The sequence below is a fragment of the Battus philenor genome, unplaced genomic scaffold (genome assembly GCF_028537555.1).
Source record: "Battus philenor isolate CCGP_79_NKW_IND1 unplaced genomic scaffold, ilBatPhil1.0.hap1 SCAF_12, whole genome shotgun sequence".
Lineage (NCBI taxonomy): Eukaryota > Metazoa > Arthropoda > Insecta > Lepidoptera > Papilionidae > Battus > Battus philenor.
In genome coordinates, this window is record NW_027181674.1 from 6,398,481 (window position 1) to 6,415,440 (window position 16,960).

The 16,960-nt window shown below is 32.0% G+C and overlaps 1 protein-coding gene across 1 annotated transcript in view; it reads right to left on the minus strand.

Annotated features, from left to right (window-relative positions):
* Nucleotides 1-15,192, minus strand: part of LOC137932601 (protein argonaute-2-like) — a 31,720-nt gene extending 16,528 nt beyond the window's left edge. Inside the window, exons 1-9 of the mRNA XM_068776203.1 lie at nucleotides 14,985-15,192; nucleotides 13,918-13,942; nucleotides 8,947-9,794; nucleotides 7,564-7,740; nucleotides 5,721-5,809; nucleotides 5,552-5,651; nucleotides 3,467-3,587; nucleotides 2,694-2,836; nucleotides 1,585-1,754 (exon numbers count right to left, since the gene is read on the minus strand). Coding sequence (XP_068632304.1) covers nucleotides 1,585-1,754; nucleotides 2,694-2,836; nucleotides 3,467-3,587; nucleotides 5,552-5,651; nucleotides 5,721-5,809; nucleotides 7,564-7,740; nucleotides 8,947-9,794; nucleotides 13,918-13,927 — 1,658 coding nt within the window. The 5' untranslated portion in view covers nucleotides 13,928-13,942; nucleotides 14,985-15,192. The remainder of the gene's footprint in view (nucleotides 1-1,584; nucleotides 1,755-2,693; nucleotides 2,837-3,466; nucleotides 3,588-5,551; nucleotides 5,652-5,720; nucleotides 5,810-7,563; nucleotides 7,741-8,946; nucleotides 9,795-13,917; nucleotides 13,943-14,984) is intronic.
* Nucleotides 15,193-16,960: the final 1,768 nt, after the last annotated feature.

Sequence of the window (16,960 nt, forward strand, 5' to 3'; positions counted from 1 at the left end):
TGGCTACATAGCTCAGATGCAACCAAATAATTTCAATAATTAGGTTATCGTAGGAAGAGTAGTTTTGAAGAAACCAAGAGTGCAATCACCAGTCTGAAGGGCGAATTCTATGCAGCTGATGACGGGCCTCTGAATAACGGAAGGAATCAGAAAAGCTGGTAATAAAGACCTAGACCTTCCATGATAAAGATTGACAACCAAGAAAGTATAAACATCATCATGTTAGCTGTGGGAAATGAAAGGTTGGAAATAGACCTCTTTAAGTGATTTCCAATGCAACCAGTTAGAAGGAGCCTTCAACCAAAGTCTTGCCACAGCAGCAGTCTGCCCACTGCCGCTTCGAACCCGCTGAACTGTCTTGAGAAACACGAAGGCCCTATTTTAGTTTTGTGTAAAATTATAGCAAGGAAAACCGTAGTAATAACCAGATTTATTACCTCATTAACTTGTTAGATTTTTTTAATATTTTTATTGTCCGGCAAAGTGAACTTATGCATTGCGTCTTTTCAATGTTAAATAATTAATAATAATAGTTCTGTAATCTGTGATGGTTATTAATCTTTTTAGTAGCGGCAAAAAGAACGTGCCTAAGTGAAGAATACCGGACCCAATCGGCGAATTTGAGATTTGCGAAAATGCTCGTAAAAACGAAAGTATAAAGTGATATTTATAAAATATGGAAAGCAGCATATTCGGAAATAAAGAGAGAATGAAACGACAAATAGTAATTGCACATAAAAAAGTGATCATTTGGTCATAGCTCTATATACATTTTTTAATATAATGTATAGACATTGCATTTTGCCAACATTTGCAATACAATAACAGAAGTCGGATATTAAAACGGAAGAATAACGCTATGATGAACGACAAGCGTCAGACAAATCTACTACACATACTTCATCTTGCGATTCTTCACCGGACTCACTGTCGCTATATATTGTGCGATGACACCGACGGCTTGGCGCAAATAATTGCTCATCCACATCACTGTCACCATGTTCTTCAGTTACATCCAACTCGTCAATAATTCGCACTAATTCTGCGTCATCCGTGTTCGTAACAGGGTATAATTTTTTCAAAAAAGTATCAATAAAACTGACAAAATTTTCTACTGCTAATTTTGTCTCAATGAAAACTTTGACGGTTTTTGAATACTGACTGCACGTTAGAAGGATCAAGAAAGACAAGATTTTAGGCTTGCCGATTCGATGCACGCATGCCACTTGAATACTCCGATAATTATCAGAAACATCATAAAGATTGCGATTACAGTCCAGAGAAACTAATCCCGTGTCTACGAATATCCGAGGGATATCCCGGGTCCCGTTTCTATATTATCGCTCTAACATATACAGATCAGCGTAAAATATAACAAAAAGTTAAATCTAATAACCATTTTTTCACTTGTGCTGCATCGAATATGAACTATTTTAACATTTTATAAAGTTATTTTTGGAACACAGAACTCTTGTAATGAGTACAATAAAGCCCCAACGGAGGGGCAACGATATATCGTCGTTGGTATTTTGGCACTTTCAGTGCACGTGCACGGTACTAAAAGGGTTAATCTTTAATTCTTACTTATAATTCTTGTGTGTTTTGAAATATTCGGCAACAGTAAGCTGTTGTTGGCGTCCATTTGGCAATGTCATGGTGAATTTCAATTTATTCGGGGGTTCTACGACCCGATTACAAATAAATTCTCGTGTAGTGCCTGTAGATGACATATCACCGCCGATTCTAGCCACCACCTAAAAATACATAAATGATGAGTCCATTATACAGAGTGATTGGCTATAGGCATATCTTTAAAGAAGTAAATGTCTAACAGCTCATTTGCTGTCAATATATGGTCCACTATATCCAAAAATAAATTGTTTTTGAATTATTTTGGTTTATTATTTTTTATTAAATTAGGAGTACCCCATATCAAAATTAAACATAGTCTATCTATCCCAGTAAATTATATACTGCCAGTAGCTACAGACCTGTCACATTCCAATAGAAAAAATTATAATATATTTCAAAGTGATTATAAAGTATAATAGTAACGAGGTGTCAAAGATTTAAAGCTATTTGCTGACAAATGAGCTATACATTCACTCCTTTAAAGCTTTTTTTACCAATAACCAATAGATATTCACTTTGTATACATAGCTTAAACATATATTATCTATACATCCCTTAAGCAAATACTTTCACAATTTGTAGTGAAACTCATGCAAAATTTTTTGACATACATAAATTTAGTGTTATTTTTTGAGATGGCGTGTTGTACTAGATGTACTTTTTTGCATGATCATTATCTATTTTTGGTATTTCAGAACGCAACCTTTAAGTTGGCACAACTGCACGTGTGGTTTAGGTTAGCAACATTATTAGCCTTAGTGCTAACTGCTGTAAAAGTTTTTTACTTATTATGATCATTTATTGATCCAATTTTTCCATATTATGTTGAGTTTTATCTACTAAACTACCTCATTATATCATCAAGTCAATACAAATTTTAGGTTGATTTGCATCCAAATATACGAACAGGAACTGCGCACTGCCAATACACCATTCTCAAACAGTTGTCTGTTTGAAAATGGTAAATAAATTGTCAAACAAATGACCGTTACGGTTTAAATACACTTATTGTCAAAGCCGTGAAACTGAAATTTTTTTTATCTAAAATGACAAAAATTAACCTTTAACCCTTTAATAAAATCGTGGAAATATTCCACAGCTTTCAGATTACGTTGTTTTTCTATAGGCATGCTAGGATCAAATTTGAAATCGTCGATGAAAGCCTTTATCATAGGTTGTTGTCGCGGGAATCCTTTGTGAGCCACTGCAAACAATAATTATTAAATAAGATCATTTTACGTAATTTGTTGCGATGTTAAAAATAAATTGTTTTGGTGATTCTGATTCCTCCGCTAGTTTATTATCCTTTAAGAATATATAGTAAGGTCTTCGCTCAGAGAAAAAAGTTTACTTAATAATAAAAACAGGACCATGAAGCGTACATTGGAATTCTCTCTTAAAAAAGTACAACAAAATAAAATTAGGCAATTTTTTGTGGGCGAATTTGGAAGAAGTTAAACAGGAGTTTGGAAAAAATTGAACGATAACTTTACTATAGTGCTACTTAAACTGCTATACCCCGCCTCATAAAAATGCAGCGAAGTGAGGGCTGAGGAAAAAGCGGCTTGAGTGGCTCAGATCAGGAGACGTCTAATCGATGTTTCTACACATTTAACAAACCATCTTTTTGGAACCAAGTCCTGTTATTGCAGGCTTCCTTGAGAGATTATAATTATGCAGTTGTGGAAAGAACAAATTACATAACATTACTGAATAGCGATAAAATTCTAAAATTGGTACGCCTTTGTGGTAATAATAAAATAAAACAAAATAGTGCATATTAAATAATAGTGGAATAGTGAAACATAAGTTGCAATGTTAAATATATACATACCATCAATGTTGATAAATGGTCTAGAAGTGAAGATTGCGGATTGAAACAGCCCTGTCCACATCTCCAATCCATATCCTAAATCTGAAGGATTGTCGGGACGCTTGAAAAACTGCTTTCCAGCCTAGGAAGAGCAGAGATCAATTTTTAGTCTTTTGCATTTTTTGTCTGAAGTATATTTCCAAAAAGATTACTAACAATACCCGGCGATAAATATTGCACATCGACCTTTGGAAAGAGACAATCGGCTAATTTCAGCTTCGTAGAGCTTTTAATTATTTAGGACATATATAAAACGTGACCTCTTTGAGAGCACAGATGGTGAAATGCAAGTAACTGATAATTAAAATAATAATTATTTTTATTACATGTGTCTCATTTTAACAATAGGTATAATGGTGTCTATTATGTACAATTGTAATTTTGTTTAATAATTAAATACGTAAATATAATGTGAACGTTTTTTTTTTATTTTATTTTACCCCAACCTAAGGCTACCACTTATAGAAAAATTGGTGTATTTTATACAAAGAATAGAAACAATTATCAAAAGAAGCAAACGATACTTGTTTCAAAAGCTCCTAATAGATACCGGACTGTTTGTATTTCGTGCGACAGAGATAACGCTCTACGAAGCCGAAATTAGCCGATTGTCTCTTTCCAAAGGTCAATGTGCAATATTTATCGCCGGGAACTGTAGCACCAATTTTAAATCTAATATATAAAATTCTCGTGTCACGATGTTCGAACTTGAACTCCTCTGAAACGGCTTGACTGATTTTTACCAAATTTAATATGCGTATTCAGTAGGTCTGAGAATCGGCTACTATCTATTTTCTCTACCCCTAAGTGATAAAAGTTGTTCACGCTTAAAAAAAAATTTTTATTTTTTTAACGAAATTTTTTGTTTTTATTTTTTTATGATACAGCATACAAGAATACATACAACGATAAATTTTCACCCCACTACGATCAACCCTTATTTTTTATTTGTAAATTAAAATATTAATTTTTTTTTTGCAAAACAACGTTTGCGGAATCAGCTAGTCGTATATAAGTATTATTCCAGAACCACTAACAATTCACTAAATATAATGGGACATTAAAGAATTTTCAAAATTATTTTTTCGGGTACTCCTAACCAATTTAAAAAAACTACCAATAACAAGCGGTTTTAGAAGAGTAAAATCATAATTTCTCTAATTTCTCGTACCAAAACATTTTTCTATTAGTCAGGCGTATTGCAGTTTGGAAATAGAAACATTTATGTACACCCAGCTCGGAATGTATAGCATAATCATATTCCCTTTCACAAACGCCTCCTTTCAAGATATAAAATGCATGCAGTAATTAGATAATAACCCTAACTTTTTCCTAACAAGATGCAATTTTTAACAAATTAAAAGTAATGACAAAAATTTGACGCGTTTCGTACTCTTAATTTTATTTTTATTTTCTTTATGACCCCCGCTATTGGGGGCGCCCTTCCCTATCGTATTTATGGGACAGGACAATATATACTATCCTTAATTAAAATACATACTTAATTTCACAATTAAATAAATTTTGCTTATTTACATAAGTTTCCGTTTTGTTTATTTTCGCTTTATTTACTTCACATTAGTGTCTTGCTTTTTCTCCTATTCCTTTAATTTCTTACCCCTTGAAAGATAAAAGATGTATTTTAAACATCGTCATTTCAGACAGGACTCTGGAATAGATTTCCAATAGGACAATCTTGCAAATGTCTGTTCGGCGTGTTTACAGACGTGCTACAACAGCATCTTTTGATGACTGCATCTAGGGTTTCTTCGACGTCCTATGCTACGCTTGCTAGTTTGTGATCTCCATCCCAGCACCTCAAGGCCCCAGCGGCTTTCTGTTCTGCATTTTTGTAGCTTGCCCAGTTCCACTTCAACTTGCAAATTGGCTAAGCTATATTACTATATTATTCCGTTCATCTCACACATCTCATAGAGATGGGAATCTTTAGTGAGCTAAGTTTGATTTCTGGCATTGTACACTTGACAAAAGAAGATTTAAATTACTTAAAAATAAATGTTTATTTTTAATGTTATAATTGATTACCTTCACGTATGACTCCAAAGTACCTTGTCTCAATATCACGTCAATACACTGTATTGCCTCAGTGGGAGTATGTAGTGAACTACCAAAGTTAGTCATGTGCCTGGAAGCAAATAACTATGAAGAACTTGTAACAAATTTATTAACAAAAATTTAAATTTTAAATACTCACGCGCGTATAGTATCCAAATCAACTAAACCCGTGTATTTGAATGATACATCAAACTTCATCACTTTGTCATTAGAATCCTTCAACTCCACCTTAAAAAGAGAATTAACGGGAACATTACTAAAGTTATAGGAAACAGTGCTGCTTCAACGCATTTCAGTATTTACAAATTTATATATATGTATTAGTACTAATTAGCAACAATTGAATTGGTGGTGTGGTGGTGATGCAGAGATAGACCGAACAATGATGATTCACTGCATTTTTAACACTGTCGAACTATAGCCAAAAGTTTTCGTTAATATCGATCTACGGGAAAATTATAAACAAGTAGTAAGTAACAGCTTTAGAGAATTGAATGCATTTCATTACAATTTAATATACGTTTGACAGCAATAAACAGTCCAATAACTTAAGGTGGTACGAAATCTGTAGGAACTGTTGGTAAACAATTAATTTTGAGTTGAATTTTGTTAACCCATTTTATTAGTCTTTTATGAGTAGTTATTTCTGAAACCTATCATCTTTAAATAGGGTGTTCCATACATTACATATACCATTTGTACATACACCATTTATCCCCTTAAAGATTTTTTGTATTAATTATTCTCTCATATTCTTTTATTCTTTCAGAATAAGAGTTATAAGACCATAATCCACAACCCAGGCCCAGTTTAGTGAATATTGGACATATTTTATTGGTCGGTAAATTTTGCTTACCCATTTAAGACCACGAATGTTTTATAATTCATATTGTGATGATAAAAGCTTTTTAATTAGTCCTGTTATCAACACAAATATTGTTTCGAATCTTATATTGTGATTGCTCAATCCTTTGTCAGTAAATTGTTATGATTTATGTATTGCGCTTTTATCATAACAATAATAAAATGAAAATTATAGTTTATTCACTAGCAATTACAGCTTTACCAACCGATTTAAAATAATTAAGCACCAACGGAGCTCGTTCTAAATCTCATAGCACTAACTAAATTCAAAGAGCCTTTCAAAAACTTTGGCCGGAGTTGGTATATTGGGTATAAGTTTAATTTATTTCTTTTCTTAGACTGTGCTCCTAGTTATACTTATTTGATAGAGTTACTATTAAGATTCTTAGCAGGTCCTTCTCGTTAGAATCATCATTCCGAACCTTCAACACGTTCCATGCCACGGTAATTTGTGAAGATTTTCCATTCAGACCGCGTGGGACATATACGACCCACACTTTAAAAATTTAAAAAGTCGTTTAAGACGTATGCTTCTTCACTTCTTCAATACTGCAAGGCTGTAATTATCGGGAATAAATTATAAATTTGAATATGCATTACATACGCACATGTGATGTGAATTTATCTATATTCGACCCTACAATTCATTTTTTAAAAATCCTTTGTTTTTCAATGCGAATTGCAAATGCCTTGAACCAAAAGTGCAGCGGCAGTCGTATACGCCCCACATGGCATGGAATGTGTTAAACGTATGTCATATCAATGTATTGACTTTGCGAAGGTGCTTAGCAAAAGCTACTTAAATATTTGTTTCATTGTTTAATAAAATTAAATTGCATGAAATAAAAAGAAAAAGGTATAAATAAATCCCAATCTGCGTTAAGATAATAATTTCTTGTAAATTAAAAACTCGAAAAGCTTGCATGCGAGACATCCTGAATAACATCACTAAATCAGCGCTACTGAAACAGCTGACCGCTTAATTACTACTCCATCCTCAGCCGCCACCTCCCCGCGCTTTCCTTAGGTGCAGCACAGCGGTTTAAGTAGCACTAAAAGTAATAGACTAATTTAACATATATTACTACAAATACATAATTAAATAAATTACAACTAACCTCTATCGAATACCGCTCATTATTTCTTACTCCTGGTAATTGTTGCACACAGTAACAATTTTTCATTTGATCGAATGCTGTAACATTATTGCTAAATTTTTTAGCTTTTGCCTTGAGAAATGCTAGCGGTAGTAGCTTTTTAGGTTTATCCGGAAAAAAACTCACATCGTAGCGATGCTAAAAGAAATTTTTGTTTACAATAATTATAACAATGTACACAATAGTCTTAATGCGATTATGTGCTAAATTTATAAAACTTCAAAAATACATATTCATAATGGAACTTTAGAAACTAATAAAAATAAAATATATAGCTAATTCTATTATATGCATGTTATGTACAATTATGATGTAACTAACTATTATGAACTGCAAATAACCCACTTTTTACATCATCACATTGATATTAACATAAAAGTATATACATACTCATATTGTCAATAAAAAAGTATAGATAAAATTATAAATGAAAAAAAATCTGTCTTCTTTTTATTTCTAACATTCAAAATAATCTTAAGGCGGATGTAATGAGTACACTTTTAAAACATGGAATCTTTATTTAACATCAAAGTCCTTTGGCTTTTTATTGAAATGTTAATTAAGAGCTCTAAATTTTTCAATCGTAAGATAGGAAGCAAACGTCTAAAATCTTCTTGTTCTTTTTATAAGAGACAATCTTGGTAAAGTGTTAATCCTTTCGTTGCTCTCTCTCCAAATAGCGAAATTTTACTGTTTCAGCTCCTCTAGCACATCTGACAATGCTGATAGTTATAAGATACAGTGGCTTCATCCCCAGGACCTCATTGCCCAAGATTAATTTGCCAAATAGAACTAATCTAGACGTTCTAGTTTATAATTTTCGAAACTTTTCGTTATCGGCTATGTATGGAAGTAAACATGTAAGAGTATTTAACACGACAAGCTAGGTCAGACCTTACCAATAAATAATTAAAATCGATTGTCAGTTGGCATCCAAAGTTGTTGGGGAAGCGACCTTTGGCAGAGATAAAAACGTTCGAGAAGTTTCGAAGTGTACCATTTGCTGCTTGGTCAATTTATAAAAGGGAACGAACATTCTGGAACCTTATATATTTAATTAATATACGGCTACGGCCAGCGCGGACAGAGCGAAGTATTTGAAACGCGATACGACGAAAAACGTATTTATTTAAAAGAAGTATTCAACTAGCGATATAACGACAATTTGCCAATATCTCTGGTAAGCGAATACAGATACAGTTTGTCGTTTAGCGGACACTATATAAATAGCATCGTATCCAGCCGCCAATCTACATACCTATGCGTAACAATATATAGAGGATTTCAGTAAGATTGTTTTTTGACATATATATACAGAGATAATCAATGAATAAGTTTACTTACAACTTTTAAAAATTTGATGGTCATTGGTAAGTAATTAGCGAAGACCATAATCTTTTTCGATGGAACAACTCCACGGCGTATTGCGTCGGGTATTTTTAAAGCAGACAAAAGTTTTTTTTCAGGTTTTGGATCTTTTTTACCAAAACTTGACTGAGATACACTTGAAACTGGGGTATAAACCGGTGGTGAAGCAGTCTGTCTCACTCCACTGGAAGGATAAGATGGTGTTGGTGTAGGAGTTGGTTGAGTTGAAGGACCAGCTACACCCCAATCTGTAAACTGTGTCCCACTCCACGCTCTGGTCTGTGGACCAGGTATCCCTTGTGCAATCTGTCCTCTTCCGTAGCCTATTGCACCATCACCTCCTGGTCCTTCTCCTGGTGTTCTTGCGTCTACTGGCATACCACGCCCACGCCCTCTACCTCCACCAAATCCTGTAGCCCGAGTCATTTCCTTCATATCTCCTTGAAGTTGAGGTTGCAGTTGGGGTTGGGATTGCGACTGCGGTTGGGGTTGGGGTTGGGGTTGCGGTTGCGGTAGGGGTTCGGGTTTTGATTCAGAAGGTTGAGCAGAAGTCTTCTTTTTACGAGGCCTACGTTTCTTATATCCTACTTCTAATCCTAGGCCACTCTCCTCTTCTTCATTGGATTCATTATTTTTTTCAGTTCTATCGGAACCCAAAGCTTCCATTTTTGTCGGAGCTTCATCCGTCGATTGAACTGCTCCCTGTGCCGGTTGCGCTGGTACTGTTGGTATTGATGGATCAGTTTGTTGAACCGCGGTTGTCGGTTGATCCAATAATGAAGAACTTGTGGAAGGTTCTGCCTTTTTTTGAGATTTTTTCTTTCCTGTTGAATCGAAAAAGTCTATAGTTTTATATGTAACAAATTAATGCAATTTTTTTATAAGACTTGTAAAGTTCATGAACTGCGTGTAGCAATTCTCAATACCTATATAAAAATGTGATATGACCGCAAGATTTGACCGGTATGATATATGACCGCAAAACATTACCGATTTTTTTAAGAAGTATGATATACGCAATGTCAAACTAGAAACTTTCTATGAGCAATGTATACGCATCTATAATAGGATCCTAGATCCTAGTTAGGAAAGCATCTATTGCCAGAAATAATAAAATTGTTAAAGATGGCTTCTGTACTAAGGGTTAATACTGTAACTAAGTTCATTCAAGATAAATAGTTGAGAATGATATTTTTGTCTCCAGGCTATTCCAATGTATATTAAATATAGGTTTTATTATTATTATTTTTAAATTTTGTCGCTGAGATTCTTAAGCCTGATCTTCTTAGGTTAAATTCAAAATCAGAATACATGATGAACCTTACTTGACGGCAATTAAATATGTAAACCATTCTAAATTGAACAATGAATTTTTGAATGATAATATTTAAATAAGAAATGTCAACATAGACATGTATAATAGATATTATATTAGAACAGGGTTGAGCAACACGCGACACGCAGGCTACTTACGCCCCCTTAAAATGTTTACGAGACACACCTAAAATTTCTAAAAATTTAATTTATTTTAACGAATTTCTTCCATCAATGTCCAAGCAATGTCAAGCATGGAGGTGGAAGTACCGGGGAGACTATTTCAAGACATAAAGAAGGTCACAGAAAGGGTTTTGCTTCGCTAACCACTGTATAGTCTCAGTTAAATAACCGTGAATTTAAAGAACTGAAAGATTTAGAAACTGAATATGGCGATATGGTTTTTAGCTCGCGATTAATATTTATGTGGAATGTAAATCTTCCTATTTTCATCCTCTCTCTCTCTCTCATCCTTCACAATTTCTCTATTCCCTTTTTCATCCGTCACATTCTCACTGTATTCATTTACATTACTAAGAGAATAAAAAAAAATATTTTTACGAATATATTTCCCGAAGAACTTTAAATGGAGTAATCGACGTGCCGAATAATACCGATTTAAAAAATGTTATTTCGCAGTAAAAGTCGAAATTTTTTATAAATCTTAATTATGGATCCTGAGAAATTTCCACTTTTGACGAAAAATTAAAGCAAATGATATCTCCGTTCCGATCAAGACTGAATGATGTACGATTAGATAGCTGCGTACATGTAACTACCTCAATTCCCTCTGATATTGATCGACTTGTGTCAAAAAAATACTGCATAATTTCTGATTAAAAGTTTAAGTTTTCTTTTGTTTTTATATTACATTAAAATTTGTGTACAGAATCAGCATTATTATTAAACTTGTAAATTATTGATGAGTGTTACTTAGTACCAAAGTTGTTATTTAGTACCAAAAAAAAATCAAAATAAATTCGCCTGTAGATGAAAAAGATTGCTCGATCCCTATACTAGAAGATGTGTAGCTAACCAAATTATATTAGAAGCAGCAACTAAAATAGAAATACAAATATGGACGAGTAATTTAAACGAGTCTATTAAGAGTTTTAAAAAATGTTCACAATTACAATTTACACTTCGAAACATTGAAAATAATATATTAAAATTATAAGAAAAAAAATTATTGCAAAAATTTTGTTGAGTTACGAAGTGTTTCTTAATCTAGCAATATATTTTTAAACTACTATTTAGGTACAGTTTAAAAATAAATTCTTAAACGTGAAGATATGAATACATTATTATAAACTTTATTGATAATAAAAATGACAGTAGTTTTGTTTCGTACAGTAGTATGAAAAAGTAAGCACCATTAAGTTTTAGGAGGAACTTTTAATAAGTGTTGCAAACATTTCTATATTCATTTGTAGTCCATCTTTATACATTTACAAAATTATTTCCAAATAATTTAAATTGTTATCTGAATGTAAAAGTAAAAATAACATTTACTCAGAGTCCCAGTCCACATCAAAACAGTTACAAATTGCATACATGAGGATGCTTGTGAAGAAATCAGTTCTCAAAAGAAAGATGCAAAAATATCTGCAGTTTAAAATTGTAAATTTTAACATTCAATTTTGAACCATTTCGAAAAGAAAAACAATCCTGACAACAATCTCACACAAACATTCAAGAATTTTTAAGATGCTGCTAAAACATACTCATTTTACACATTCATATGGCAATGTTCATTGATGTTAACCTCTCTGTACAGACCTTTACATCTTCAACAAACTCAGGACTATAACCCATACTAGGTTCTAATGGTCATCATGGGTCTGCTAGGATATCTTTAGGAGTTGGATTGGAACGGAGAGCAAATTTGCTTGGTTAAGATAACCCCATGAGACAAGATGAGACGTTTGTACATTAACTGTTAAAGGAAATCTATGCAGTAGTACTATTCGTCCATAAATTTATTGTTTACATATTTTTTATGGACACAGATCTAACTGGTTCATTGAAAATAAGCTTTAGTGGAGGATTCTCAAAGTTTCTTTAAAACTAATAAAAATCACTAATGTTCATTCTATTTATGCCAATCACTCAAGAGAGTACTTACAACTCATACCAGTTACAAGTTCATTTTTGGTATAAGTTAAGAAAGGAATTTTACTTCATGGAAAAATGTAATTGAGGAATTCAAGAAACACAGCAGAAACCTTTCTATACTCCAATTTTATGACAAGCTTGTATTCCTAAGTCATTTAATAGCTATTTACAAACAGTAGACCATAAATTTACTCAAAATTAAATGAGGGCATAAAGCTTCTAATGCAATGAACAATTATAATACTGTATACTTTAAAAAATGCATGGCATGTAATTATATGCATTTGCATCACTGTGTAATGTAAAATAGCACAAGCTTTTCATGCTAAAACATAACTACATTACCTTTTTTAGTTATGATCACGTATGTATAAAATATTTACTGAAATCAAACTAATCATTATTATTAACATCAAATTTTACATTGTTTATTAAAATGCAACCCATTCTGTTATCATAAAACTTCAACATAGCTTGACAAGCTGGAATCATAAAAAGGTTGCTGTTAATATGAAGGTGCACATTATATTTAAAAAAAATGTTATTAACACTGATCATTTCAATAATTTTAAACTTTACCCCAATAGTGATATTCCTATTTCTGCAATACTTGGGTACCAATACTCTAAACTAAAGAAGCACCATATTAGTAATCATACCTTAAAATAGACATGTGCTATCAGCAAAACACTTTCTATTAAAAAATTACATAATAAAGATGGTCCTTTTGGAGAATTTCGGTTCTTATTTTCATTAAACTTATCAGCAATTTGAGACATTTTATAAACCTTATGGTAAATTTACTACTTATATCATAAAATGATTACACACAGTGTAGCAAGGAATATATATATTTTAATATTTAATATATCTCATGGCTTTTTGTTTTTTTTTTTTTATTTTGACATTGTTTTTAATTCTGTCATGTACCATGAAACTATTGGCTCATATTGGAATAATTCCAATTCATCATCCCTGTATTTTGAGGTATTTCTTGGAAGATATTCAGTTTATGGTTGCCTACTTATTTCAAAAAAGCAAATTTTTTAATTTATGTACACATAGGTACATCTCCATCTGAGTATATCATTTTACACTACATAAAATTTTGCAAAGGGAGCATAGTAACCTATTTCCAGGAAACAAAATATATATATAACAGTTACAGCATATTCTGTTACACCGGCGACTTAGTCAGCACTTCTTGCATTGCACGATCAAACTGCATGGTAAGTGATACTCGCTTCTCAAGTGTAAAGCTTTAATATGATACTTTTATACAACAGGAAACTATTTGACATTATCTAAACATATTGTATAATTGTTGTCAAAAACAGTTTTCATAGCATACAATTATTTTGTTATTAATTCTTACAGAAGCAATGATTTTATTTCTTAATTACATTTATCTAACTAAAATGTAATACCAACCATCCAAGTCTTTTTCATAATATACATTATAAACATCATAATGAACAAACCTATCTTAGGCAAGTACAGAATTGTTTGAACACTTACCCTTCCCCATTTCTTAGACTTATTTCTGAAAAGAAAATTGGAATATATAATTAATTACACAAACAATTACAACACAAAGTTTCAGTAATGTAGTAACCATTATTATTCAGTGTATGCATACTTTCAAATACTAGGGGGATGATGTAAATTGTGTCAAGTAATAAACAATGTATGACTAATAAAGAGAAAACATAATTGTGATAGGCACATGTTAAATGAGAGAAAGAAATGTGAACACCTAAATTTTCACATCAAAAATTTAACAAATACTTCATGGGACTGAGTGTACATATATATAAGACACAAGTATATAAAAGTTTCACAAGTTTAGACCCTCCTTCTATTAGTTAAAATTAAGTCTAAAACTGGAAAGTATATTATATATAAATCACATAGCATTCAAGAGTTTTTAGTTGTTTCAAATATGTTTAGTTTATTTATTTACTCAATTACTTGATTAATATTATAATGAAAAATTGTTAAATGTCATTTAAAAGAGCAACTATGGAGTTTCCGGCTAGCTCTTCTTAACAGATTAGTGTTCTGAGCCAGAGTTAATTAAAGCGCATGTACATGCCTATTTGAATAAAGATATTTTTAATTTTTTGGAGTTTTGAGTAGAGAATAAGGCAGAGCATAAATCTCAAAACATATGATTCGACATCCGACCCCCCTACTATATATATCTAGATCAATTATGATGTACAGACATCTTTAATAACATTTTATACATTATACATTCAACAGTCAATAACAAGCGACGCAAAATTTTTGGGACTTGACAGAATAAAAACAGACATTGACCTAATAAAATTACTGCCAATATTTGTAACATTCCTTTACACTATTTTAGTACTATTTATCATTACCATTATTCCTTTCCTTCGCCATCTTGTTAGTAGAAACCTATATTCTAAACTATTTCAATTATTCTGCGTAATATTTATGTAACATATGTTGTTTTTACAATATAAACAATGAGAATGAAAACGATAACAAAGGCATTACATTTTCAAATGTATTTCATATCAATTAATAAATCCGTACAGAACGAAAAATATACTCACAGTTTAACTTTCTTTAAACAGTGTTGGAATATTAATATAGAATAAAATTTTCACAAAAGATTAGCTTTTGATAGACGACATACAAAGTCTACTGAAATTCAATTAACTGCACTGTTATTACGAATAAATACGCTAATAACTTGTTTAATAGTCGACTCAAAATCTGTATTGCAATCAAGTATATTACACAGAACTCTGACGAAATTTTGCATTATTCTCAGTAACACTTATTATATTACGATAACCATAGACAATACATATATGCTGGGAAATCAAGACTATCGACTATCAAGGGCAATTACAATCATATGGATCTTATGAAATAGAACAATATAATTTTTTTAAATGCTTTTCATTGGCATGAAGTTACATCAACTTACCTATCTATCTTTTGTTATCGTATAGTAAATGTATGAAAAAAAATAATAGTATTTTGTATTCGATTTTCACCACCATCGCAATAGAAACGGACATTTAAAAACCCATTAAACTTGTTATTTAATAACGTATGTCACATTTTTTGTTATTTTATTTTTAAAATTAAAAAATGGGAAAAACCTTTTATTTTTAACAAAAAAAGATATTGTAAAATAATTCATTAAAAAAATAACTCTGTAACGGTATATCTTACCGTAATTTTTGTACCATAACTGTAGAATATCATTTTTTTCAAAAATCCATAATTTCATATTATATGACTTCGGTAATTTTTAGTTACGATATTTGTCCATTGGTTCTAGACCTAGACGCTTATTGTTTCAATTGGCTCTAAAGAACAGGGGAAATGTATATAGTACCCAGAAAATCTAATAGCTTTCGAATTAATATCTCATTACTAGAATAGTTTTAAAGATTGTAATCTTCTTTCGAGTACTTTTTGCAAGAATCTTTTTATTTTTATTTTTGTATGATGTGAAATCATGCATAAAAGTTTTATTTCCTTTATGCACAGAATACTATGATAGAAATAGGCTTTCTTTCATCCCTCTTATTATGCTCAATATAAGAAGAATTTAAATTAGATTATTAATTCTTAATACCTCCTTGTAAATTATGCTTTTAAGTCTTTATGACGGTTACGTGAAATATAAAAAAGGAGAAAAATAGGATAAAATTAAACGTTTACACTCTTCATAATATAAGATTTGTGTAATTTAACAAAGCTATCATCTTTTAAACGAAAAAAATTTCTGCAGGATGTCTAGAGTACCAATAAGAAATTTAGTATAGCATTCGCCATACTTCGCCCTATTCAATAAATTATTTACAGATAAATATGAGTCCAGCTGGTTCAGTGCTATTGCCAAAATTAGAGAGAGTAAAACAAGTCTTTTCAGTGATATAATTATCTAGAAAACTGGACGTTTTTCTTATACTAAAATGGTTTGTCATATTCCTAAGATAATCATTCGTACATGTCTTCAAAAAATCTACAAATATAGTAGATAATATACTATTAGAAGAAACTATTTCCCATATACTTATTTCATCAAATTCTTTACACAATTTTTTAAAAGAATATCACTCAATGGCGGCAGTTTTTCGCCGCAAGTCGCTGTTTTCGATAAATTGTGTCCTTCTGATATTCTCATTTTCACAGGATTATCCCTGCTGCCATTTGCAGATCCCACAGGTTCGAGGGAGCGAGGCATAGATAGCAATACACGCACCTCTAATGTAGGTAGCATAACTCCCAGGACTTTCTTGGGAGCCTCGGTTACGTGATGAAATTCGTATATTATCGGATTGGGATGCCGCCGAACTCTTAGGTCGCTTTAGCGAATTCCATGGATTGGTCAGGCGCAGAAGTAACCGCGGTTAGGGCTGTCACTCGATACCCGTTCAACATTTCGACTCAAGGGCGAATCTCGGTTTCGTCGGTGTTACCGCCTGGCTAAAACAACTTTCACGAAAGAAAAAGTGGCGGAAGAAACTGCAGCAACGCTTAAATTTAATACGCTCGCATGTTGGCGTCA